The 27,870-nt window shown below is 47.6% G+C and overlaps 2 protein-coding genes across 3 annotated transcripts in view; one reads left to right on the top strand and one right to left on the bottom strand.

The window, feature by feature from the left end:
* The window catches only part of Idua (alpha-L-iduronidase), a 143,676-nt gene that overhangs the window by 25,522 nt on the left and 90,284 nt on the right, over nucleotides 1-27,870 (top strand). The gene's annotated exons all lie outside the window — the stretch shown is intronic.
* LOC144113002 (tubulin beta-4B chain-like) lies at nucleotides 664-5,558 on the bottom strand. The gene is made up of 5 exons (XM_077645858.1): nucleotides 4,558-5,558; nucleotides 3,396-3,640; nucleotides 3,047-3,246; nucleotides 1,104-1,540; nucleotides 664-951 (listed from the first exon to the last, which is right to left on the bottom strand). The coding sequence occupies exons 1-5, from the start codon at nucleotides 4,616-4,618 to the stop codon at nucleotides 779-781; spliced, it is 1,116 nt and encodes a 371-aa protein (XP_077501984.1). The 5' UTR covers nucleotides 4,619-5,558; the 3' UTR covers nucleotides 664-778.

Below are 27,870 nucleotides of genomic sequence, written 5' to 3'. Positions count from 1 at the left end.
GCCAAAGCCTTTGGCGACGAACCTTTCTGCGCTGCTTCCCGGGTTAGGGCTATGCCGCTCACAGAAGGACGAGATATGGGCCTTGTGGTTCAATCGCTACAGGTTCAGCAGCCCCGAGGAGCTTGACTATCGCTGAACAATGAATTGGTCAAGCAGCCTCAAATGCTACTTGATGTCCTGTCGACGTCTTCTCAACTTGTTTTCCTTCCCTCAAGTAGAAGAGCCTTTCAAGGAAAGTGATTCGATCGTCCTAGTATTGACGAAGATCCCGCCACTGAAATTTTTGTTAAAATCGTAAAAATATGAGACAAGATGATGGCTAGATAATACGCCAAAAAACTCAGTCAAGTAACACTGAGAATAAGCAAAATGTATTCTCCGTAGCGATGTTCTAAAAACCGGCTCGTCTCGTATCAGTTTCGACAGCACAGAGAATTTGCCACATCATCAGACAGGAAGGATCCGAGACCAATAATAGCTCATCAAAGCTTGTTTTCCTTAAGATCACCTTGCGTTCGCTCTTAAAGTGGCTCGATGAGAAGATTTTAACAGATTTTAGAGTTTCGTCAAAATGCCGAAAACGCCGGTCACACGGCTATTTACAGATGTGCGCACATTGCAATACAGTAAGGTTTAGCTGCTTTGCGTGACCATCCTTGTGACGCAGCCCGGGCCTACGACATACTGAAGTGCACAAGCACCTGGCTCAAAAAGATGGATCCATGGCAAACAAACACTTTATTGTAAATCGAAAGAAAAAAGCACTGCACACAAAAAACTAGGCCTCTGCCTGGGTCTCCTCGAATTCCCCCTCGTCCTCAGCTGTCGCCTCCTGGTACTGTTGGTATTCTGACACCAGTTCGTTCAAGTCGGACTCTGCCTCGGTGAACTCCAACTCGTCCATGCCCTCTCCGGTGTACCAGTGCAGAAAGGCCTTGCGGCGGAACATAGCTGCAAAAAAAAAATAATACATCAAGCAGGTGGGGTCACACTCCTAGAACTGTCCCCGAAAATGCGCTGTTCCAGAAAATCGACAGCAATGGGTAGCTACAATGAAAGCATGTGCTTTTAAGAAGCACTTTCAAATCAAACACGATGGTCACCTGTAAACTGCTCGGAGATCCGCTTGAAAAGCTCTTGAATGGCTGTGCTGTTCGCAATGAAAGTAGCAGACATCTTCAGACCTCGAGGCGGTATGTCACAGACAGCTGTCTTTACGTTGTTCGGGATCCATTCAACGAAGTAACTCGAGTCCTTGTTCTGGATGTTGAGCATCTGGTCATCGACTTCCCGCATGCTCATTCGGCCTCTGAAGACTGCAGCAACTGTCAGGTAACGACTGTGGCGGGGGTCGCAAGCAGCCATCATGTTTTTGGCATCGAACATCTGTTGCGTCAGCTCCGGCACAGTCAGAGCCCGGTACTGCTGGCAGCCGCGGGACGTGAGTGGAGCAAAGCCAGTCAAGAAGAAGTGGAGGCGAGGGAAGGGCACCATGTTAACGGCCAGCTTGCGAAGATCAGCATTCAGCTGCCCAGGAAATCTGTGAGGAATGGGACGGTGCTTGATTAGAAGCCCGCTTAATTCACAAGGGGAGAGAGAATTTACAGAGGTATGTTGGGCGCTCTTGTTTGGGAGCAGTCAGAACAAGATTGTGGTAAGATTATGGAGCAGCTACAACGGTCAGTGGAGGCACCTTGTAGAATATCGCGATTGTTGCCGCTGTTCATTCAAAGCTTTTGAATATCGGGTCATCAAATTTGAAATTCAGTTCTCTTCACGCCAGTGCAGACAAAGAAGCCCAATGAAAGAACGAACTCATGGAAATTTCAGACGTGACATAGTTTACACTTTGCCAGTCTGTTCTAGAGAACATTAAAACTGCATGCCTGTCATTTGCCTCAGCCAAATTACAACGGCGGAGAAAGAAAGCAGCTCCAGTAAGATAACATGGTTTCTTCTGTTGCTGGTTTCGATTCATTGGCAAAATCACAAAAAATAAAAATGGATTCTTCACGTGGTCACTGCTTCGTATCCAGCTTCAAAGGTTATACAAATTACTACATTAGGAGAACATCGATGGGTATTAACTTCACCGGTCTGCCGGTTGTCGTGGCACTTTAAAATTATGTGATCGTTCTCCAGGCCCTAAAACACCATCCACCAACAATGGCAACCAGTATTTATTCCATTCTGACTGCTCAGCAGGCTAATGCGGTACTCTGCTCCCAACTTCCTCAGAAAGTGCCACTATTTATCGAAGAAAAACTTCCATACCAAAACGTGGGAATTTGTATTCCCTTTTCCCGAAGAGAAAACGGGGATAACTGATTTCACTGTACGTGAGGCTTTATATGGAGGTCCTGTACGCTAGGATTAAGGAGCTGAACGAGATAAATGTGCGCTTTATAAAGGAGAAAAGTTCAAAAAGCATTCTCCACTGACACACACCTAAATAATTTCCAAGAGATTTGAGATGTTTGCTTTTTGAGCAGAGTAGTTTTTCATCATTTACAGCGCCAGGCCTTAATTTACCTTTTCGCCTCATGAGTTTTCTGAGGTACAGTGGTTAAACACGGCCATTTTATTCCCAATGTGTGCAATCGCATGCCGTAGATTAGGCGCCGCTCCATTATTCCCGATGACAGCCGCCTTCTCGTTAATACTGCCGCTGCCGAATTCACTTTCCTTGAAGTGCTTTTCAAAGCTTCCTTGAGCAGCTGCTTGGCTGGCTATAGCAGGTGCGGTGTTTGTTAGTTTTTATGCGGACGGTAAGGGTGCTTTTATTTGCTTTCTTGCTCGTCATTGTATTTTCTGAAAATATTGCCACCACATGCACTTTATACATGGAGATTAGCTGTAGTGTATTACTCTAAATATTTTGTAAAAGACCTTGGCGACCGCAGTCTTTGCAGTGCTTGTTCCATAATGAACCGATCACTGCCGTCGGAACTAGCAATTCGGCGGATGGTGTCGACCTCTTTGGGCTCTTTATGAACATGCATGAGGCGCTTAAATGACCCCTTGAACGAAGCTGCGAAATACTTACCTCAGGCATGTGGTCACACCCGACATCGTTGCAGAAACCAAGTGGTTAAGGTCTCCGTAGGTGGGAGTCGTGAGCTTCAGCGTCCGGAAGCAAATGTCGTAGAGTGCTTCATTGTCGATGCAGTAGGTCTCGTCGGTGTTCTCCACAAGCTGATGCATTGACAAAGTAGCATTGTAGGGCTCGACGACAGTGTCCGAAACCTAGAGGTAGCCGCAGGAAAAGAATGAGAACTTTGTGCATAACGACTAATCAAAATTCAAGGAAGACGCCTTATAAAGCAAGGCCGAAATGTCATGTTTGATTTGTTTCAAAGATGCTGAAATTGGGTCCTGCAGATAATGTCACACACCTTTGGAGAGGGCACTACACTGTAGGTGTTCATGAAGCGATCGGGGTACTCTTCACGGATCTTCGAGATGAGCAGTGTGCCCATGCCAGATCCAGTACCACCGCCCAGGGAGTGGGTCAGCTGGAATCCCTGCAAGCAGTCGCAGGATTCCGCTTCCTTGCGCACAACGTCGAGCACCGAGTCCACCAGTTCAGCACCCTCGGTGTAGTGGCCCTTGGCCCAGTTGTTGCCAGCACCACTCTGACCTGAAGGGGCAGATTGTGAAAGGCGTATACTTGCACAAACTGTATCCTGAAGAAAATCAGTACTGGAATATGCAATAAAGGAAAGCCACTATCCAAACGCACTTCACACAGCAGCCAGAAAGGCAAAAGAAATTGACTTAAGTGGCCTGATGGCCGTAGCCAATAGGAGGATAAACACCGCATTTCATAGGTAAAGTTAAGTTTGGATAATATTAGGATGCTGTTACGTGTGAATTAATTTATATTAGTTTTCAGGCATGTAAAGACTATAACCAGTGATGGCTATGTTTCACTCGGCCTTCAGAACTCATTCTCGGCACTAAGTCACTCTGGTAAAAGAGCTATGTGGCAGACAAGACGAGGACAGAAGGAGGCTCTCTGCAGGACCCATCTTTTATCGCTGTCCTAATTTTTTTTGCACTCTGCCAGATTTCTCCCGCTGAGGACTACATTCAGTCATTAATTAATATGTCACATACCCGTTTTGCTGGAGCGATGTGGGGCGTTGTGTTCTGCGGTGTACCAACTGCGGATAGAATCTTAATTTGGAAAAAGCACATATATTGCCACTCTCGTACTCACGCCCGTTTCGCTGCACATTAAAGTCGTGTTGAACCTTCAAGCTTACGCGTGAGTCTTGGGGACCCTTGTAACGGAACTTATAAAAATGATTTCATATTCAACTCAAAGGCACTTGATTTCGTGGCTGCATGAAACTGACTGGCCCTTGGACTGGATTGAACTCAACAAGGGTACGCAGTTCGTACAGAGATATGGGCACAAATTTTAGTCAGTTCTGCGCATTAAAGTTTAGTCTATTTCGTGCGCTCTTGTGAGTGTGCTGATTAAGTGTGCTTTAAGATGAAATGGTGCAAAATCAAATATGTTGCTTCAGGAAATGACGAGCAACCCCTTACCGAACACGAAATTGTCCGGCCGGAAAAGTTGTCCGAAGGGTCCCGAGCGGACGGCGTCCATGGTTCCCGGCTCCAGGTCAACCAGGATGGCCCGAGGCACGTATATACCTCCTCAAACAAAAAATAAATATCACTTAGGTGCAACAAAAGTACGTTTGTGTGGTTACAAGCCATGCGTGCATCACAAAGAAATAAGCAAAAGAAGCAAAGAAAAGAGATCCTGCTAACAATAAAGATGTGACAGCTGATAAAAGCAGCACTATAATAGCCCTAGACCCCCTCCCTGCCTCCAATCCTTAAAAAGCAGCTTCAACAATATTTATTAAATTTGGTTGGAGTAGCAAAACCACTTACAATGTGATTAGGACAATTTAAATGCATTAAAATATAGTTACTGCAATTAACGTTGCTTTAAGCCATTCTGTTCTCTATTACTAAACGTTTAATGCGGTACATGGTATTATAATTGGGAAGGCAGTACTGGGTTATCAGAGGGGCAGTAATGCAGGCGTACGGACTACTTTGGTCCACTTGGGGCTGTTTCACGTGCGATAACATCACCGAGCACATGTCTTAACATTTAGCCTACATCGAAATGCGGCCGCTGCCGCAAGATTCGATCCCACGATGACGCTAAAGCCGAACGCCATAGCCACTGAAGCACAACAACGTTACTGTTGCCAAACATGGCGTTGCCAAACATGAATTCGCTTCTAACAAGAAATAACTCCAAAGACCTTAAACATCATAGCTGAAACCGGTTCAGGTGGCATTCTGGGGCTCATAATCATCAGCCTTCCTGATGGCGAAAAACTGGAAGAGCCTAAAGCACTTCAGTCCATTGAATAGCATCAGGCGCGAAACCTAGACGATACGGGAAAAAATCCCATTAAAGAATCCCCGGCCTCCGCCTGATCCCTTTTGAGGCAGTCAGTGGGCCTAAGACTGCTACATGTCTCCTCTCCGCCAAGAACGACGGTAAAGGCTCAGGTAGGTGACATAAACCAACAAGAAACTCAAATAGCGAGCGGCAAGTAAAATGTCATCTCGAAAACAAAGGTCAAGAACCAGAGATTCCACTTGCGCCGGGGCGCAACGTGCTACGCACAGAAGGCACGACTAAGTACAAAAGCAGTGCGGCTACTACCAGCCATCACTTTTTTACAAGTTAAGTACTTAAACCCGTAGCCTGAAACTACATCCTAGAGCACGGTGTTAAGGCTGCAACGCAATCGCTAGCGTAAAACGCTTCGGAACAGGCACTGAGGTCGTAAGAAAGTCGCGACAGCTCCAGCCACGAAATATCCCGAGGCGAAAGAGGCGGCTTACCTTCGCTCCAATCTGGTTTCCGCATTGGCCTGTCTGGATGTGGACTATCTCGCGCATGTTGGATGCCACTCCGCGACTCAGCTGCCAAGGTGCCGACTGCCAGCCTGGGTCAGGGGTCCACGTATCTGTAGCCTTGCGCCGCAACGTCGCTAACTTCTTCCTCAACTGTTTTCCTATTGTTACACGTGGCAACTTGATAGCACCTAAGAAAGCGCTACAGGCTGTTTCTCCCAAGGTAAATGTGCCTTTGAGCCGGTATGTAAGACTTTCAGTTCACGTAATAGATGCCGTGTAGAGCATATGCGCAGTACAATACGAACTTTTTCTCGTTGCGGATATCATCCGGCCAGACGGGGTGCTCACACCTGGCTGCAGGGGCGAACGCGCTGGCACGCGTCATGGCCAGCTTTTACTTTCTTTTTTCAGTGCTCGAGAGTTAGAAAAGAAGAGAAATAATAATAATAATAATTGGTTTTTTGGGGAAAGGAAATGGCGCAGTATCTGTCTCATATATCTTTGGACACCTGAACCGCGCCGTAAGGGAAGAAATAAAGGAGGGAGTGAAAGAAGAAAGGAAGAATAGGTGCCGTAGTGGAGGGCTCCGGCATAATTTCGATCACCTGGGGATCTTTAACGTGCACTGACATCGCACAGCACACGGGCGCCTTAGCGTGAAAAATAAATATCTGGGGAACAATACACCGGTATTGCGCTCCCACGTGCTTTTCCTTTTTATTACCTGCGTTCAGGTGAACAGCCACCCGATTCTTGGCCGATCCCCCCGTGTGGGTATGTGCCATCTTTTGATAGGCTAATAACAACAACAACATTATCTGGCCTGCTACTCTGCACTGGGGAACGGGAAGAGGAGAAAAAAGAGGGTCACGACGGGACATGATGATGATGATGGGAGGAGGCAGATGGAAAAATACAAGGGAGAGAAGAAACTTTATTAGGATCGTATGGCGGGACTTTCCTTAAGCTCGGTGAGTGGTTTGCTCATTTCAGGATTCGACTGGCCTTGGCCGCCCGGCGAACTTGTTGGATGAGTTCCTGCTGGCCCTCCAGGATATACAGGGTAGCTGTTGTTGTTGTTGCCCTTACAAAAGATGGCCCGTACCCGCACTAGAGGATTGGCTAAATATAGGAAGGCAAAAATATCAGTTGTTGTTGGCCTGATAAAAATCGCGCATACTCACAAGAGGCATTGGCCATGACCAGGCGGTGACTACCACTTTTGTAGATTGCATGTGGCAGAAATGAGACGATATTCCAAATTTGAGCAACTCAGTTTCTCTCAGAGATGGTTGAGGGTGGTAAGAAAAGAAAAACAGCAATAAGAATATAATAAAATGAGAAGACCGAAATAAATGGATAAAAGGTGTAAAACTACAGATCATGATGGCAGTCGTTTAAATAATAATAATTTGTTTTGGTGAAAGGAAATGGCGCAGTATCTGTCTCATATAACGTTGGACACCTGAACCGCGCCGCAAGGGAAGGATAAAGGAGGGAGTGAAAGAATAAAGGAAGAGAGAGGCGCCGTAGTGGAGGGCTCCGGAATAATTTCGACCACCTGGGGATCTTTAACGTGCATTGACATCGCACAGCACACGGGCGCCTTAGCGTTTTTCCTCCATAAAAACGCAGCCGCCGCGGTCGGGTTCGAACCCGGGAACTCCGGATCAGTAGCCGAGCGCCCTAGTCACTGAGCCACCGCGGCGGGTTTTGAGTATAGGAAATTTTGAATGGCGAAGCAACAATTCCCATTGGTACGTCCTAGCATAGACACGCCAAGAGATAGAACAACCGCAGAATTCAGGCGCAAACTAAGTTTCCGGAAACTAGAGTCGCTTCCTTAGCTATGTGTAGCGGCGACAAAAGAGAAGAAAGTGATCTATTATTTCTGGCTCAGCACATGACGGACACGGTGGGGAGATCGCTGGACCAGGCATGTAGAGGTAAAATGTTAGCTGTGGCACACACCAACATAGTCGCGCGAAGAAAACTGAGATCCCGCAAACTTGAAGTTACCGGGATATCCAAGTTTGCTCCTCCAAGGGATCAGAAGGGGTTGAAAATAATCCAAGCAAGCAAGCCATAACGAACACACATGTTGGTAGGAGGTCAACGATTGCACCACTCTGGACTGCCTTCAATAAAGCATCAGCCGATTCATTGAAATGAAGGCCCCTCTGTCCAGGAAACCAAACAAACCGAGTTGATTGGACTTGAGGAGGGATCGTAAACCTGAATATGCGAAATGATAGTGATTCGGCAGACGCGGATAGTGAAGTGCATAAGAATAACGAGTCCCTAATTATTACTACTGTGGAAAAAAATGTTAGGTATCTTGCGCACAGCAAGAACCACCGCTAGAAACTCAGCCAAATAAATGGGGGGTAAAATCTGGAAGACGGGAAGAAAAAGACAAGGTTATCCAAAATGTTAGTATTCGGAAGTGGTTGTGCATTTACTTCTTCTTTGTTCATTGTTGTTTCTTTTGGCATAGTGAACAGACCCCACAGCCAAGGTATGTTTTACTGCGTAATTTGTCCACCGTGAAAATGACTTAACTATAAATATACCGTAGTAAATGCATTATTTGCGATCAGTAATGCAACGTGTAAGGAGTAAAAATCCTTTAATAACTAGCGATGCTCACCACGGTTAGGGCATTCAACATATGATCTCCTTTGCAGCTTTCTGCGAGTTTACACAAAAGGCAGTGCATGAAAGTAATTTGTTATGATTTACAGGTTCCGAGGTGCATAAGAGGTAGAACCGCTTCAGAGTGTTTGCAACACCGACAACCCGATTTCAATTTAAAGAGCTCGATACGCAGTTTTGGCATGTAGCACTGCCAAAATCTCACCTTATTTTCCCTGTCTCCCACCCATAAACTGGAGCCGCTGGCTGCACTCGGCGGAGCTGGACATCCAGCGACATCTGGGTGAACATGCAGTCCATCTTCTGAGGCCTTAATATGAGCCCGCAATAATTTTTTTAAAATGAAGGATGGACTCGCTGACTGAAACGATAGCAAAAGTCGTTTCCAGCCATGTCACAGCGCTGGATTCTTCAAAGACGTTCAAAAATATCGAGGGTTCGTCGAAAGAGCGTGCCTTAAGCACTTACCTCGCAAAACTGTGAATATACAGGGTGCTTCACCTCAGATTTTACATAATTTTTAAAAATAGGCGTTTCGAGGGTTGAAGACCAAAGTTCTGTGCGCAGTTTCAGCGTAAACGAACCAGCGGCTGAGGCGAGAAAATATTTTAGAAGTCTTCACGATAAAGATGCACAATACTGTATTACGGCGGTTGCCACGTAGGAGCTTGATCGAACGGTGAGGGCGGAAGCTGTGCGAGAACCCTCTTATACTACCTATGGCACCAACACTGCCACATTCGACGCCCTCGTTAAGCTGTTGAGCAGACACGGGAAAGGCAAAATAGGTGCCCGTTTAACATACATGACGGAAGTCAAGAGTCGCGGTAACCAAGAAGCATAGGGGATGCTTTATTTTTCAATTTGTGGTGTTGATTACCTGGAAACTAAGCGTTATTGTTTTATGGCTTAAAGGTAGTTGACAAGAAAGCAGATGAAGAAACAACGACCACATGCCGCCGGTGGGATCCGAACCCCCAACATCCGAATTTCGCGTCCGAAATTCGGATCAGACTGCAAATAGAAACACAGTAGATATGACGCTTATGACAGAATATTCGAGGTGGTGGATTGTATACGAACGAAAGAAACTTGCAGTTAATGTAAAAACTTATCGTTTCGCAGCAATAAACGAACGTACAGCCTGTGTCAAAATTTTGAAGCCCATGAGAGTTTGCTTCTGGGCCACGGTGAGCTCGTTATGCATCAACAGCGCTCCAAATCTCTCGAAGCTAAGGGAAACTCTCGTTCTCCCCCTCTAAAGGTAAGGACTGCTAAGGATGCTGCCGGCGTACTACTGCACAGCGTATAAGCGCACTCTCTGTACTCTAAACTTTTGACAAAGGCTGTACATTCGTAAACAGCGAACAGAAGATTATGTAATAAGAGTTCGACGTTTGAAGACCCATATAGAGATGCCTTGCTCACACTGAAAACGAATGAAAAGGGCCGCATCTCACAAGTATCCACGGTGGCCGATTGAGTGGTGGTGATATCAATAAGATAGCCCTTCGTCCTGTTTACTACATACTTGGTCGTCTGTGTGTCCAAAAGATTCCAGAAGCAAGTGTGACGATAGTGCCTTCTCGATGTCCAAGATTGGGGCGCTGCTCTAATCAGCGATGTGCTCCGTCACGTGAACATGTTCTTCCAGGGCGTTGGTAGGTGTGCGGTCTTAAGTGACATTGCTCTTGCGTTGATTTAGCCTGCTTTTGAAATTTTAGGCAAACTTCCAGAGAAGGGCGTGAAAATGCTCATATTAGCAGCTGGTGTGCCTTTTGAAATGACTACGGAGGCAGGAGTGTCATTTACTAACGAAGTGAGTCAGCAATGTGCGCTGGCACATTTTTGCAGTTTCCATTGCGTTTTTGAAGCTTGCATACTAGTGCAATCACATAAAGGAGGTCAAAGAAGGACGTGGAGAATTGGCTGCTATCTTCGCGCTCTGCCAGAATCGATACTGCGCGAAAACTTGCGCACCAATTTGTACAGCACACAAAAGAAAGGTATTTCAATGTCTCCGGCAGTAAATCGTGCGAGAATAAAGATTTATGTACCTTTTAGCGATTGATGGCGCAGTTGCATCCAAAATCAGATACATAAGCGGTCGCAAGGCAGGGTTAATTTGCACTTTTCCTAGCGGACTCTAAGGAAAGTACTTCGAGGCATAGCCTTGCTTGGTTTGGTTTATGGGGGTTTAACGTCCCAAGGCGACTCAGGCTATGAGGGACGCCGTAGTGAAGGGCTCCGGATAATTTCGACCATCTGGGGTTCTTTAACGTGCACTGACATTGCACAGTACACGGGCCTCAAGAATTTCGCCTCCATCGAAATTCGACCGCCGCGGCCGGTATAGAACCCGCGTCTTTCGGGTTAGCAGCCGAGTGACATAACCACTGAGCCACCGCGGCGGCCATAGCAATGCATTGACGTTGATTGTCCTTTCAGTGCCCTAAAATCTTGCGACTGTTTCACTGCGAACAAATAAGAATGAAGCGCGCCTAATAAGCAGGCCTTCACTTTAGTAACAAATTATTTCATGCGCCGAAGACTGTGAAATAATGTGCTTGAGAAAACCGCCCTTCCAAAATTTTTAGACAGTGTATAGACTGTCTGTAGACTTCTCTCTATAAAGTTTATAGACTTTGTATAGACAAACCCTAGAGAACAGTCTAAAGGCAATAGAAATCCTATATACAGTCTATAGATAATCTATATATTTATGGTCATACAATTTTAGTAGACTTTTGTCTATAAAAAGTGTATAGACTATAAATATACAAAAGGAACTATTTATAGGAAGGCAATAGAGTCCATAAGAAGTCTATAGACTGTATATAGACAATTTTTGTAAGGGTGGGTCGATTCCTCGAATTCAGTCGCGATGGACGACCGCAATAAGCTATGCAAGACGAGCAGACAAGGGAAGGAAAAGGAGGGACTTGTCTTCTCAGCAGCATATCGAGAGCCTCGGTTCTGGCAGCCTTGATGCCGTAGGATGCATAAGAGGGTTCACGCACAGCATCCGCTCTCACCGTTCGACCACGTTCCTGCGTGGCACTCGCGGTAATACGCGACGTACTACGTCCGCCGCTATGGACGAAGGTGGTGCTGGTGAACACTCTCAAGGTTAGGCTACACAACACATAAATACCCCCGAAAGCAAAAGATTGGACATCCGTCACCGTAACTCAGTTGGTAGAGCACCGGACGCGGAATTTGAAGGCCGTTGGTTGGTTTGGATCTCACCAGTGTCATGTGGTTGTTTTTCTTCTGGTTTCGAATCAGTTGTCTTTAAAAATAATTACCCATTGATGAACACCACGAATTATTTTAAAAAAAAACATCCCCCGTGCTTTTTGGTTTCGGTGACTGTTGGCTTCCGTTCGTAATGGCCAAAATGGACGCACTTGAGCGTGAGGCGAAGTGTCCCGCATGCCATGCTTCTGATGGCACTCAGGGCATGTCACAGCGCTCCTGATCAATTCTCATTAGATGGTTGCGCATCAAGCCTCTCGTCATTCTCTACATCAGCACATGCGCAGAAGAAAATCGACAAGAAAACAAAGTTCTTGTAACTGCGCATTGCCGCAGCTAAGTGTTCCGTTAGACTGCTCACGTTTCATGCTTGATTTATATTTGCGTGCGAATCCTCCTCTTTTGTTTGTTCTCTATCCATGTCGTAAATGCATACTTGGATGTGAAGTTATCGCCCCGCCGCGGTGGCTCAGTGGTTAGGGCGCTCGACTACTGATCCGGAGTTCCCGGGTTCGAACTCGACCGCGGCGGCTGCGTTTTTATGGAGGAAAAACGCTAAGGCGCCCGTGTGCTGTGCGATGTCAGTGCACGTTAAAGATCCCCAGGTGGTCGAAATTATTCCGGAGCCCTCCACTACGGCACCTCTCTCTTCCATTCTTCTTTCACTCCCTCCTTTACCCTTCCCTTACTGCGCGGTTCAGGTGTCCAACGATATATGAGACAGATACTGGGCCATTTCCTTTCCCCCCAAAACCAATTATTATTATTATTATGTGAAGTGATCGCACTCTCAGAGGGAGAACTGCGTTCCTCCGCGTCGAGATTATCAAAAATGATTGCGCGGCAACTTAGCAGTGCACGTATGCTGCATTGCATTTTTTTCTTTACTGCAACGACTCTATATACGGATGAGTTTTATCTACCGCAATACAGCGCAGCTGTTTGATGTTATAGTGGCTCTTCTTCAGTTGTTCCATGCAATTTTATTTCCCTAAAGAAGCGGACATATATTGCCCGCGGCTAGAGACGGTGCCTTCACGGCAACGATCGCAGCGCACATATTGCGAGCAGCGGGGACGCGAAGCAGCAAGTCAGCACACTCAACAGGCTATACGTCGAACCCAGCGGCTAAGGGGACATATTACGCACCATAAAGCCAGGCGTTCGAGCACTGGGCAGAACAAGAGAATGCACGTCATAATGGAGGCATCAGGTGCTACACCTGTAGGGATGACTACACGTTACACGTAGGGATGACTGTCGTCGACATTACCACAGTGCAACTACACATGAACCCAGCTCAACAGCGGCGCATGTGCTCAGAACAGCAATGGCTGGACTCGGCAAAGAAGATCCTCTAACCGATCAAATGAACCAAACGATTTCATGTGGTTTTATATACCACTCATTCCGGTTAGATAGCGGAACAACTGGACCTATACTCCGTTTCATACTTAGCTGTCTACGCAGCCAAGGCTACGGTGCCTGTTTGCGATCCTCGTCCGCATCATAATATAGTGCGTCAAAAATAAAAATAGAAATGAATTGACAAGCAAAGTGAACAGTAGTTGATATTATAGTAGACCGATGGAAGTGTTTTATTTTGCAAATAGATTGATTTTTCTTTTATGTTTTCCAGAACCGAGTGACGCAGATTTTTCGTTTTCTCAGGCGCCGGCTGTATCAGGTTTTCGCAGCTGAGCCGGCAGGTCTGTTTGTGAAAATGGCGTCGCTGTCACCTGCTCGCTTGTTTTCTTCCCCCGCTTCGACTTCGAAAACATCTCCTGTTCGCCTCTTTTCCAAGGTGAAGTCTCCAAAGTTTTCTAAAGACTGCAAGGCGGTGATAGTTAATGTCTACGCAAGCATAAGGAAGCTCCACCCCGAGAAGACTGTGCGTGACGTTCTCGCAATTGTGGGCGAGATGACCGGAGTGAGCCCTCGGACAGTTGTGAGGTTTAAGAAAGAAGGTCTTTCTGGCGGAGTAAAATCACCGCAAAAAAGACAGAAAAGGATGGCAATATCAAGCTCCCGCAGTGTGAAGTACGACAGCTTTAATGTCAACGCCATCCGGCTCAAGTTGCATCGTATGTATGCCGAAAGACAAATACCGACTTTGGACAGTATCCTGCATGAAGTAAACGGAGATGACGATTTGCCGGATATGAGCAAAGCCACCTTGTGGAGGTTGCTGAAAGAGATGGGCTTCAAGTTCGAAAAAAGGAAATGAACTCTCGCACTCATCGAGCGATCCGACATAGTAGCCTGGCGGCGCCGGTATCTCAGAGCTATCAAAGCATTCCGGAGTCAAGGGAGGTAAGCGCTTCGTTTTTAATAATCGTTCAGAGAGCGACTTTTACATTATTTGCCTACCTTCATCGCACCTAGCTGTGTACGTCATGCACTCATTTTGTGAAATCATTAATACTGTTTTTAAAATAAAATAAAAGACGAATCAAATAGCGATGACACTGAATCGCGGATGTTGCAAAGAAGAATTAGTTTCTCGCTCTTTGTTCTATTCTCCGGGTCCGTGCACCTTGGTGCCGATTATTCGAAAGCATTACATGTATAATTTGTGTTTTCAATAGGCACTATTCAGTTCGAATGACGAATTGAAGAATATTCTAATAGCCATTCAAAAGTTTGTAATAATTGCATACGCGATATTTTATATTTCTATGATGAATACATTGATAACAACAAAAACTCAATCGGTATTTTTATCTGCCTCCCCGTGCAGGTGCATCGTATACCTCGATGAGACTTGGGTAAATGCTGGCCACACCAGGCAACATGTGTGGAAGGACAGCACTGTCAAGTCATCGCAAGATGCCTTTCTTAGGGGCCTGAGTACAGGTCTGCCAGCGCCATCGGGGAAAGGAGTCCGCCTGATCCTCGTTCATGCAGGCAGTAGCCTCACAGGCTTTGTGAGCGGTGCTGCCGACTTCTTCAGAGCCAAGAAGGGCGCTTCAGCTAATTACCACTCCGAGATGGACGGCAAGTACTTCGAGGAGTGGTTTTCAAGAAAACTGCTGCCAAACATTCCTAACAGCAGCATTATTGTTATGGATAATGCCCCTTACCATAGTGTTGCGCTCGAAAAGCCACCAACGACATCAACTCGGAAGATTGAAATCCAGGCATGGCTCACAAGGAAGGGTATATCCTGGTCAACAGACATGGTACGAGCTGAGTTGCTCGATTTGTGCAAAAGAACGACGAGCGGACACACTGTGTATGCGATCGACACACTTGCCGCAAAACATGGCCACGAAGTGTTGCGTCTGCCTCCGTACCATTGCGAGTTTAATCCGATTGAGCAGGTGTGGAGCATGGTGAAAGGATTCGTAGCAAAAAGAAACAAAGCTTTCACATTGGCTGAAGTTGAGGAGCTTCTGCCTCAGGCTTTGGCACATGTGTCAAAGGAAGAGTGGCAAAAATTTTGTGCACATGCTGAGCGCATTGAGGATGAAGCCTGGGAAAGGGATATAATTTTCGATGATGAAGTTGACCCAGTAGTTTTCGCCATTGGCAGTTCAAGCAGCTCGTCTGAAGAGTCCAGCTCTGAATTGAGTGGCATTGAGGAGCTGGAATAATACCGTTTTCTTTGCAGAGTTTTTGCATTTATTGTTTGTTGGTTGGTTTATGGGGTTTAACGTCCCAAAGCGACTCAGGCTATGAGAAACGGCGTAGTGGAGGCCTCCGGAAATTTCGACCACCTGGGGTTCTTTAACGTGCACTGACATCGCACAGCACACGGGCGCCTTGCTTTTCGCCTCGATCGAAATGCGGCCGCTGCGGCCGGGATACGATCTCGCATCCTTGGGTACAGCAGTCGAGCGCCATAACCAGTGCGCCACTGCAGCGCGTTTTCCATTTAATGTGAACAACATTACTTGCCTCCTTTGAGGATTTCTCTATCCGGGTGTTGCTACGGCATCTAGATAACGCTTGGATGCTGGTCACACTATCATTGAAAGTCATTGTGAAATAGTTTCTGCCTGAATTTTCAGGTGTCAGCTGAAACACGAAGACAGGTTTCCTTGTCGAAACGTTGGCTCGGCTTGCGAACTGAGGCTGCCGCTCAACCTTTGTTCAGTGCTCTCTCATACTGTGCAGCCATCTTCTTCCTATCTTTCTACCATGCATGTGTTCAATGTCACTGCTTTGCATTAAGCAAAAGTGCCCGTGTCAAAGAACTACGGAAATATTTAACGTCCAGATGACTGTTTGTCCTTTCTTCCTCTCTACTTTATGAGGTTCTCACTGTGCAACATTGCTTTGTTGGTCATTTTTTATATAATATTACTCATGTCTGGTGTGTTTTATGCCGTGTTATGCGTTGTTTTCATTTGGGTGTCTCCTCTACTGTGTGAATACCGGGACTAGGTTTTACTGCAATAGCACGGCTCCAGACGTATGAAACGTGAGCAAGAAAATTGCGTGCCAGTTATCATCGTGTTTGAAATTTTTCTTACTTGTTACTCACTTGTTCCTGTTTTATTGTGCTGCAGTTGCTTTTTATTTTATTTGTGACATTGTGATAGTTTGACCGTATTATTGAGTTCGAATGTCATAAAGCAACAGAGACTATGGAGACACTAGCACCGTAGCCGCTGAGCCACTTGTGATAGTAAGATGCCATATATGTTGTATGTAGCATCAGCAACTGCCATCGTTCCTAGTCATGTGTTCAAAGTCTTCATAATTATGATCATTTTCTGCCTTGTGCATATCGTGCTTTGTGCGTTGTTTCATTGCTGTCTCAACTCGCATTCTGATTTATCTATTATGTATAAATATTCCGAGGTTTTTAAGTGCCTTGTGGCCTCCTCTCTCTAAGACCACATGACCCATATGACTTCATTCTCTGGAACTGGCGTCACAGAAAATTCTCCACAAAAGATTTATTTAGTGCTGCCTGTATGATTAGCCTTATTATATTGTGTAGCTCACTATAATTTGTGCTCCTATATATGCTGTTTGTCCCAAGTTGTTGGCGACATTGCTCTGCTGGTCTTCGACTGTGTATGCCAAAGTTTGGCAGTTTTCATGCTTGTTCCCTGCTGAAGTTATATAGTATTTATCCCATGCTCCAGCTCTGAAATTTTGGCCTACTACAAAACTGCGAGAGCAAATGGCACACAAGATACTGAGAGGGTGCCGTTTAATAAAAAAATGAACAATTGGTATTTGTGGACTTGTGGCATTTGGGGACATACGCTTCAATGGTTCACTTGACATCTAGCCTTTTTTTTTGGGGGGGGGGTTTAAAAATTGATTTCCTCAAGCATGTAAATGATCAAAAAAGTCTTGGACAAGAGAATTTTGGCGCACTGTTCTCTTTACAATACAGGCCGTACAAACATGGTCGGCCATTCACACGGCATGCACAGCAAATATCGACATATAACATTCTATAATCTGCAACACCAGTTTTCAAACCCTGGTATGTTTGGGCAGCAGTCAAAAAACTACAGTAACTCACGATCGAGCACAAACGGTTATCTCCAGTAACAAACATGATTTCTATCATTGCGGATATGTACAAATATTAAAAACATGCGAGGTGATTTTAATTATACCAGCCACCACGTTCATTCACTCTGTACTTACACATCCTTTGTGTAGAAACCCGAATTTTTGCCGTTGATATTGTTACCGCGAGAAGGCGGCGAGCTACCGTGGTTTGTGAGGAGGACGAACAGCGAGCTTTGGGACGTTGGACCCCATGAATTATAAATCCAAAACAACATCGCCAATCTATACCGCGTAGCCTCCAGACGACGCTGCCTCGAATAATTGAAGCCACACTGAATTCTATCACCCCACAATTAATGATTCATTGTGTGCAGCATGCGAAAAAATCCGTGAACACCGAAAAACAGCGCCTCTCAGCACGTCCATTGCCAACTCTCACTTCACTTTCGTTTCCCTGCGGAAAAAGTTAACAGCACGCTTCTTATTAAAGAAGTCATTTCATTTTGATAACAAAAAAGGCCACTTATATATGGCTCGTATTTAGACTTTCTATCTAGAGATTCGCCGAAAAAAGATTAAAAAAAAGAACAAACCTACGCTGAGGATCGAACCTGGGCCCCCTCACAAAATGAACAAACGTGCCCGCGCTTCGTACCACTCAGCCACGACGCGAGGCGGAGTGACACATTTTGTTAGTTTTTTTTTTGACGGACTATATCCGTACCTTTGGCTGTGTAGACAGCTATGTATGAAACGGAGTATAGTTGCTTTAGCTTAGAGCGTTGCCTGCAGGGGAAAAAAATAATTTCAATACTACAGTACCAAAAGAAATAGGTAACTCCAATTTTTATTGAGAATTGCTCTGTTACCATCGTAGCTCCTTTTGTTGCTATATTCCTCGAAGAAAGATGTGCCATAGTGGGGGGCTCCGGAATATGCAGCAATATAATACGCCGCAGCGCTCATTGGGTGACCAACCTCTCGCGATCAATCATTACCTGCCACCTGCCACGGTGGCAGGGTGGGCGCGCTGTCTATCCAGTGTGCGGAACGCTATCACAGCAGGTTCTTGGAGTTTGTCACCAACGCCACTGCATGAAAGCGAGATTTAGGTGTCCACTGACCCAGGGAGCCAGTAGTGCGCCTTTCATGAAAATGAATGGCCTCTGCAACGTTGTCAACGCCAATGAACGCCGGCGACTCACTTGTTTTCTTTGGTTTTTAAGTGAAGGAAATGGCGCAGCAGCTGTCTCACACATCTCGATGCACACCCGAACCGTGCCGTAAGGGAAGGGATAAAGGAGGGAGGGAAATAAGAGAGGAAGAGGAAATAGGCGATTGGATTTTGAGGAAAAGCGCGCCGCTGCGGCGGAACACCAGTGGCTCGGTGCAACTAGTGGCGCATGCGCAGAACAGACTAGCGACGCTTACCGAAATGCGCCGCTGACTAACATACTGTTGCTTTCGCTACAAAAACATTGAAATTACTGCTGCTCGCATTATTGGGTGCCTTACTTTATATACTTATCTATATTTGAAACTGCGTTCCCTTACATGAGCATCCACACAAGGCAATTGTAGGCTGTGCGAAAAAACAGCACTCGAATACATAGGATTATGGGACGGTTTCTGGCATTCGAGATGAAACCTCTAACGCGTGTTCGGCCTTATTGCTTTTCCTTGTGATAACACGTGATACTCAACTGCAGAAAAAACCCAGCATGCTGCTGCTGCCGCTCCTTCATGCCTTGCTAGAGAACATGAAAATTTGCGCTCGTTGAGCGTAACTTCTGTTTAACAAGGTAATGTATTTTAAATTGGGCATGTTAGCGCACTGGCACAGCTGAATCGCATTGCAACAACACTTTAAGCCTGCTAACTTACCTGTTATGCGGAGCAGCTACAGAAGCAATCAATATAAATACGGGCTATGGCTTTTTGAATAACCATCCGCTGCAACTGCGCCGTTTTGTGTTTTATCCTTGCCCGATTATCATGAAAAATGATAATGAAAATTGGCTTTTGAGGAAAGGAAACGACGCAGTAACTGTCTCACATATCCAGGTGGACACCCGTATTTTCGCCATCTATAGCGTGAGACCACGGCTTTCGCACGTGCTACATTCACACGCGCATCACGAGACAACAGCACGCGGCCATACACCACCACTGTAATGCATGTTTTTGAGTCCGGGGGGGGGGTACCAGCCTACGTCCCAATTAGCAATGGTAGGCAATTTCTCCGTACTTTTGCAGGCGCTCCTCTTTCCCCCCGTGCTCTGGGGGCTCTACAAGAGAAATAGAGAACTCGGGCTAGCTCGTGAGCTGCCTCATTACTGGGGACGCAGGCGTGAATTAAATAATGGAGAAGCTGTCGCGTTGAGGCGGCTACAAACCAATACATTTATGAACCCGGTATGGGCTTACCACGGGTACACAGATCTGAGGTCGCATAATCGATGCACACACTGTGGGGCGAGAGGGACCGTCGACCACATAATTTGGGAGTGCCCAAATTCTCCCGGGGCGGGCAAAAATATAGATAGTAGAGAAGCCCGGGAGACCCTGCTAAGAATCCCGGACCTTGAGCTCCAGTGCAACACCATCCACCTGGCGGAAGAGGACGCTGCCAGTCAACAAATGCCAGCCAGCCTCTGACTCCCAGACCTGCGTGCCGGGGGAGCGGAGAAACGTCTTTCCTGTTGGAAATTAAAGTTGTTCAATCAATCACTGCCGCTGCGAGGGGGAAACGGCGGCGCGGGGTAGTACAAAGGGTGTTCCCACCGTGAAAGGCGAGGAACCGTACTTAGAAGTCGTTTCCGGAAAGCAAACATCCACGGATGTTTCCATTTCGTCTCCACGTTTTCTAAGCGCACCAATGTAAACACTTGAAGCTCCCGTATTTAACGCACTTAAGTCCAACACTGAGGCTGTGTTGGCGAATGAAAAATTTGTTTTCGAGGAAAGTTAATCATACAGTAACTGACATCCGAACCGCGCCGCGAAGGAAGGGAGGAAGGTGGGAGTGAAAGAAGAAAAATGGTGCCATAGTGGAGGGCTCCGGAATAATTTCGACCACCTGGGGATCTTTCACGTGCACTGACATCGCAGAGCACACGGGCGCGTTAGCGTTTTTTCCCCATAAAAACGCAGCCGCCGCGGTCGGGTTCGAACCCGGGAACAACGGCTCAGTAGTCGAGTGATTAGGGCGCTCGACTACTGAGCCAGAGTTACCGGGTTCGAACCCGACCGCGGCGGCTGCGTTTTTATGGAGGAAAAACGCTAAGGCGCCCGTGTGCTGTGCGATGTCAGTGCACGTTAAAGATCCCCAGGTGGTCGAAATTATTCCGGAGCCCTCCACTACGGCACTTAATTCTTCCTTTCTTCTTTCACTCCCTCCTTTATCCCTTCGGCGCGGTTCAGGCGTCCAACGATATATGAGACAGATACTGCGCCATTTCCTTTCCCCAAAAACCAATTATTATTATCATTAACCGCGCCGCAAGGGAAGGAAGGAAGGTGGGAGTGAAAGAAGAAAATGGTGCCGTAGTGGAGGGCTCCTGAATAATTTCGACCACCACATATCTCGGTGGACACCTAAACCGCGCCTTATGGGAAGGCATAAAGGAGGCAGTGGAATAAGAAAAGAGGAAAGAGGTGCCGTAATGTAGGCCCCCGGCAATAATTTGGACAACCTGGGGACCTTTCACGTGAAATGAAAATAAAACTCGCTTTTTTAAAGCAAAAAAAATTTCCTTTCTTCTTGCACTCCCTTCTTTATCCCTTTCCTTACGGCGCGGTTCAGGTGTCCAACGATATATGAGACAGATACTACGTCATTTCCTTCCCCCAAAACCAATTATCGTTATTATTAAAGCAAAATTGATTGCCCCAGGGCACCAATGATGGATGAAGGTGTGATGAATAGAAAAAGGTTAGCTGATATGATGAAGTCCAGTAGAGAACGATTGTGCGGTCCCTGCATCCAGGCAATGTATGAAGCAGGGTTGCTTGGTGAAAGACCTGCTACTATCAGGTGCCGGATCCTTGTAGGCTTGAGAGCTGGGCAGTCCCACAGTAAGTGATGTATGTCGGCTTCAATGTCTCGTGTTTACATATCGGACACCCTGGCCGAAGAAACAAATCTCGGTACTGAGGCCACTTCCGAGTGACGGCTGGTGTGAGGGCAACCCCGACCCGGATCCTTCTAAGCGCAACCTCCTCTGCACGGGTAAGACCGCGGGGGAGGGTTACCGCACACGGAGGGATGAGAGCACGTGTGCGGCGCCGGGGGAGTTCCTTTCTTGATGAAAGGAGGGTAAAATTGTCCAAATGAAGGAGCAGATGCGGTGATGAGTTTGTATTCGCAAGGCGGGTCGCTAGATCTGCCTGACTTTGATAGGTCAGCAGATCCCGTGGGACCCACCCAGTACGTACTGGCTGCGGGATGCGTGCCGCGAGCCGGTGGATGTCCTGACATATCGTTGGACAAGCGCTAACACGTCGTAGCAACCGGACAACTTCAAGGGCGTCAGTGCGGATGACAACACGGGCCGCAGGGAGCATAGTATGTCGGCCAAGGAGCAGAGTGCCTTCTTGAACTGCAACGAGCTCAGCACTGAAGGACGAAGGGGGTTCCGTAAGCTGAAACCAAGAGGTTTGATTCAGGGCACGTCTGCACGGGCAGTAGATAGCTGTTGTTGCTTTGCAGTTTTGTATGCTTGCGTCTGCGTAGACAACAATGGATCCTTCAGGCAGACAAGCATCTTGTACCTGAAATTTCTGGCGAAGCAACGATGCCTAATTAGCAGATGTTGGCCGGCGATTATCAGTTGGCTTGTCGCTGACCTGTACAAACTTCCATGGGGGAAGAACTGGCGTTGACTGCTGAATAATGGAGTGGGACGTTGAATAAGTCCTCAGTGCATGCGTGGAGTGCGATAGACTGGCCTTAAGGCTGCGCGCTTCACGGCGGTGCTGCACCAGCTCATCAATGGTATTTAGCTGCGTATTCTCTTGTAAAGCTATGACAGGTGAGATGCGTGGAAGGCACGTAAAGGTCCTCATAGCCTCTCGGTTCACGGCTTCAAGGCGATCCCATTGGGCTCTTGTAAGTTGTTGAAACTGGGCACTGACATCACACAGCACACGGGCGCCTTTTGAAACGAAAAGCTTCACTAGGCTCATCTGTAGTGTGGCTCACGCCACACTACAGATTGGCCACAGCTGCGCATGCGCGAAACCGTGTGACGTCACGCGGAGCGCAGGTGGTCGCTGCTGCCGCAGCCGTCGTAGCCACCGCGCGCTGACTCCGTCATCTGACCGTGAAACCGAGTGACGTCACTCGGAGCGCAGGTGGTCGCTGCTGCCGCAGCCGTCGTAGCCACCGCGTGCTGACTCCGTCGTCTGACCGTGAAACCTAGTGACGTCGCGCGGAGCGCAGGTGGTCGCTGCTGCCGCAGCCATCGTAGCCACCGCGCTGACTCCGTCGTCTGACCGTGAAACCTAGTGACGTCGCGCGGAGCGCAGGTGGTCGCTGCTGCCGCAGCCATCGTAGCCACCGCGCGCTGACTCCGTCGTCTGACCGTGAAACCTAGTGACGTCGCGCGGAGCGCAGGTGGTCGCTGCTGCCGCAGCCGTCGTAGCCACCGCGCGCTGACTCCGTCGTCTGACCGTGAAACCGAGTGACGCCACGCGGAGCGCAGGTGGTCGCTGCTGCCGCAGCCGTCGTAGCCACCGCGTGCTGACTCCGTCGTCTGACCGTGAAACCGAGTGACGTCACGCGGAGTGCAGGTGGTCGCTTCTGCCGCAGCCGTCGTAGCCACCGCGTGCTGACTCCGACGTCTGACCTTTCGCCATGGAATGAGGAGAAGACCCAGGCATCGTAGCGTGGGAGTTGGCTCAAAAGCAGCGAAGATATGAAAAGTGCAAGGCTAGACAAGCGGCTGAAACGCCAGAATCACGAGAGGCACGCCTTGCTAAACGGCGGCAAAAGGACGCTGAATTGCGCCGTTTGCCTGCGTCGATTGAGGGTGGCCAGGTGAGCGAGGACTGTACTTAGGGAGACGTCGAGCGGTTTCGAAGAATGAAAAAGCCAGAGCTAAACGAGCAACCGAAACACCCGCGAGGAGCGTCTCGCTAAACGACGACGACAAGGCACTCAAAAGCGGCTCTTAGCCGCGTCTGCTACCAGTGTTAGCAGCCAACAGTGTGAAGAAGACGACGACGACGCTATGAAAGAAGATGTAAAGACTCGTCGCTACACAGACTACATGTTGAAACTCGGTGAAAGTGCCAGTGCAACCAAGGTCTTTACGACAGACTTTATGGACAACCCGTTCGGCCACGTGTGTGACGTTTGTGAAAGACTATGGCATTTGCGGGATCTGAGACGATTGTACAAGCTTTGTATACCTAAGACAACACGTTTTAGAAAAGCTAGAAAGGTGTACTCAAATTGTAACCCTATGTATGAAACCTGAAGCTAAACCACGAGCATCGCCACGAAGCTTTTCGCTTCCAGGCTTAACACTTTAGCTAAGCCTCAGCCCAACTTTTTCATGCGTTAAAAATATGCAGCCCACCTACCACGAACCCCGCCGCAGAGCTCGCGCACGGGCGCTCCAAAAAAACTATGGCATGGAACCGGATGCCGTTTGGGTGGATGCCGCATACACGGCGAGAACGTGGCTGTAGCCATCAAGAACCCCTCCCTACAACCGATTTTTACCCTTCACATATATCCCACTGCCACTTCGGAGGAGGCTGAAGAGGCCGCTATTGCCCTAGCCATCACGCGCACGGAGGCCCGGTATATACTATCGGACTCTAAAACTGCCATAATAAATTTCGCCCGCGGGAGAGTTCACGTCCCTGCATTTCGCAAATATTGAACTCCCTCGCCGCACACCCGCCCCGCCACATCGAGCTCATATGGGTGCCTGCCCACTACGGGAATCCCGGAAACGAGGCTGCCAACGCTTTAGCCCGAGGTTCTCTCAACCGGGCACCGGCGGCCTCCGATCTGGGGTTCTCACGGGAACGCATGCATTTCTTCAGTGAACTGACGCAGGCCTGCAAAGCCGAGCGTCGGCTGTACCCCCCACCCCATCCCTACCTCGACAATTATCATCAGACACTTTGGAGGCGGCTCCAAACTCGCACCTTACCCTCCCCTTATATACGCTCGCGCTATCACCAAGTCCACACAAACCCCTCCTGTACCCTCTGCCACCACCCCAAAGCCACTCTCGATCATATCCTTTTTCTCTGCGCGGCGGATCCTCCCCCGCGGGGCCTGGAGCACCTTACCACTTGCGAGGCTTCGGAGACCCTACTGCGCTCCGAGGACCCGGCCAAGCAACCCATCGCCACAGGCCAGGCTGCCAGCGTTATGAGCCTCCGTGACATGAACGTTTGAGTACAGTGGGGCCGTGCGGGGGCCCAAATACTTGCGCGTCCTAAACTCCCCTGTATGTAATAAAGTTTCCACCACCACCTCCCTCGAACTTGACCGCGGCGGCTGCGTTTTTATGGAGGCAAAACGCTAAGGCGCCCGTGTGCTGTGCGATGTCAGTGCACGTTAAAGATCCTCATGCGGTCGAAATTATTCCGGAGCCCTCCACTACAACACCTCTTTCTTGCTTTCTTCTTTCACTCCCTCCTTTATCCCTTCCCTTACGGCACGGTTCATGTGTCCGCCGATATGTAAACATCCTGCGCAATTTCTTTTCCCCAAAAGCAATTTTCAATGCCGAAAGAAATTCGTCCCGCACGTGACCAAGAAGAAAAGACGGAGCCGAGCGCGCAGGGGCGCGTGGTAGCTTGTGCTTCGCGTGGCCCATCGTCACGTGACCTTTCCGGCGGGTATATAAGGAGGCGACATGTGGTCCTGCATGTGAAGAAGAAGCGTGGAGGCTGGGCACTACTCCTGCCACCCACGATGCGGCACAGCATCGTGCAACCCTGAGCCCTAGCTACCCAAGCCTCCACGATGAGACTGGGGCGAGTCCTCGTCCCTATATATAAGAAAACAAAAGAAAGATCTAAGCGGATTTGTGGCTACACTGACCCCAGTCTCAAGACTTCGTCGATGTTTGTCCGAAAGCTAGGTCTTATAAGTGGTGTTCCAGGAGTGGCGTAGAAAGACCAATTGTGCGTATAGTGATATGCTGATAAAGCTGCTACGAACAATATATTTTCATCAGAATTCGAATTATAAACAGTTCGTTATAACGAATCGCGCTCTTGACAGGGCCACGCTTCGAATCATTGTTCATCGTATACTGATGCCACCGGGAAAGCGCGAGCGCAATTGTTTTTTAGGACCAGAGCGAAGGTGAAGGCAGCGACGGCGCTCGTGTCTCGCGGTTTCTCTCCTAGTGCCCTCGTCCAGAGTGCACTGTTAAATCCTGCAAAGTAGCTAAGTTAATCTTCAGTACACACAGTACAGACTGGCATAGCCACTGTTTTGCAATCCACAGGCATACATAGAGTGCGAAACTAAAATCAAACTTAAAAGCAGTGTAAAAAATACAGTGCATTAAGGCATATGTCGCAGCATGGTAATGAGTACAATTTTTATTCGAATCGTTGATGCGGTCACTTCCTGGAACCATGCATGTCCAACATAGCACGTAAACTTCTACCTTTGTAAGACACCAATATGATGAACTTTGAAGTTATGTTTACGTTCATTGGCTCCGTCCTTTTCCCTTTGGCTCTGGCGAGCTTCTTTTGCTGTCTTAATTTGTGATTAGCAAAATTCCATGTGACTAAATGGGCGAGGCGCGTTTTCAAAGAATGCGCGAAGGATAATGAGGAAATAGGCTGCTTGATACTTTGTTGCAGCTTTCTTTCACTGCTTGCCTCAGTCATCGAAGTCGCTGTACATGCTGGCAGAATTTATTTACAGATGCATTTACAAATTTATTCGTGCTGCAACATTACCGATAGCGCTGCATAATCGCAAGATCAGAGCATGTGCATGATTTTACCGCAAAAATCGACAGTCGCGAAAAGCAAGAGCTGAAGAACATTGAGGGGCTCTAAACATGGTGGGCGTACAGTTTTTTTTCAAAAGTTTAGAGCCCGGGGAGGGAGGGTTAGACATGTCTCTAAGCCATCGGGTAGGGATTGAGCAGCATCCGTGGAAGTCGTTGCCTTTACTGTCGTTACCCAACTGCCATTGCGAGTGTCGGATGTACTTTGTTCATTATGGCAACTACGTCTCGTTTGATTTATTTCTTCGTAAAATGCTAGAAATTAAAAAAATCAAGAGCTACTACTGCAAGCGCACAATGCCCAGGCTGTGGAAATGAAAAGTCGAACCGCTAAGAGCTGCTATATCGGCAATTTTTGTGTACTCTGTTTTTTTTTATTTTTACACAAATACGAGGGCGAGTAAGATGAAAGTGAGCCAACCTACCTCGCGCAATAACGGTTCGGTCCATTACCTGCGGGGCATGCGGCTAGCACACAGGCATCTCACATTTACGAAATTTATACGCAGGCTTGAGGATCAGTGTTCTTTAATGCTCACATGTACACATGGTCGAACACGGTTGTGCGACATAATGAATGCTCCAAAAGTTGAGCAGCAGGGTGTCGTGAGGTTTTTGACAGCTGAAGATGTTTCCCAACAAGTGATTAGTCGCCGTGAGGCTGCCGTGTACGGCAAACATTGCATTTCATTGGCCACTGTGAAGCGTTGGGGTAAAAGGTTCAGAAAAGAACGTGAAAGCTTCAAAGACAATCCAAGACTATGCCAATTCCACCGTGCAATCAACCACGACACAATTGCAGAGGTTGATGAGCTGATGTGCCGTCGTTTCCGCCGGAGAGGTTCTGCTCGCTTTTTTATTTCGATCGTCAGGAACCATTACTGCCCGAATTTTGTAAACCTTGAGAGGCTACCAATCTTTTCCGATATTGTGAAGAGCTGGATCAGCTGCATGTCGCAATCAAGAACAAACGATGTGGAAAATTGACGAATGGGTTCATCTTGCTCCACGACAATGCCCGTCGCCATGTCGCTGATGTGTTGATCACAAAACTGGAAAAGTCAAATGGGAAACGCTGCAACATCTGTCATACGGCCCAGACTAGTCGCTTTGCGACTTCCACATTTTCGGGCGCTTGAAAAACAGCTCAACGGAACGAGATTCGAGCCGTACGGTGACGTGAAAGAGTCAGACTTTGTGAACCAGCAACCAAAGGAATTTTATGAGACGGGAATCGCATGACTCTTTAGTCTGTTGGACAAAAGTCTAAATGCTCATCGAGACTACTTTTAAATAAAGTACTCCGTTTGACATATATTCGCATTGCCTCACTTTTTTTGGCTCCCTTGCCCTCGTATTTGTAGCTCGCAAATAAAATGATCATTCTGTACAAGCAATTGCGTTTTTTTAAGCGAAAGCTTCACTACGCTACCTCGTAACGTTTTCGCATTGCTTGTGGTTTTGGCCTTCAAGTGAGCCAGAGGTCAAACCTCTTAGGGCGTGGTTCGGGTATCCACCGAATCTTCAATTTTGTTCGAAAGCGAAGGAAAGGCGAATAACTGGCCCCCTGTGA

This window comes from Amblyomma americanum, chromosome 1, assembly GCF_052857255.1.
Source record: "Amblyomma americanum isolate KBUSLIRL-KWMA chromosome 1, ASM5285725v1, whole genome shotgun sequence".
Classification (NCBI taxonomy): Eukaryota; Metazoa; Arthropoda; class Arachnida; order Ixodida; family Ixodidae; genus Amblyomma; species Amblyomma americanum.
This window is presented reverse-complemented; position numbering and strand designations above follow the sequence as displayed.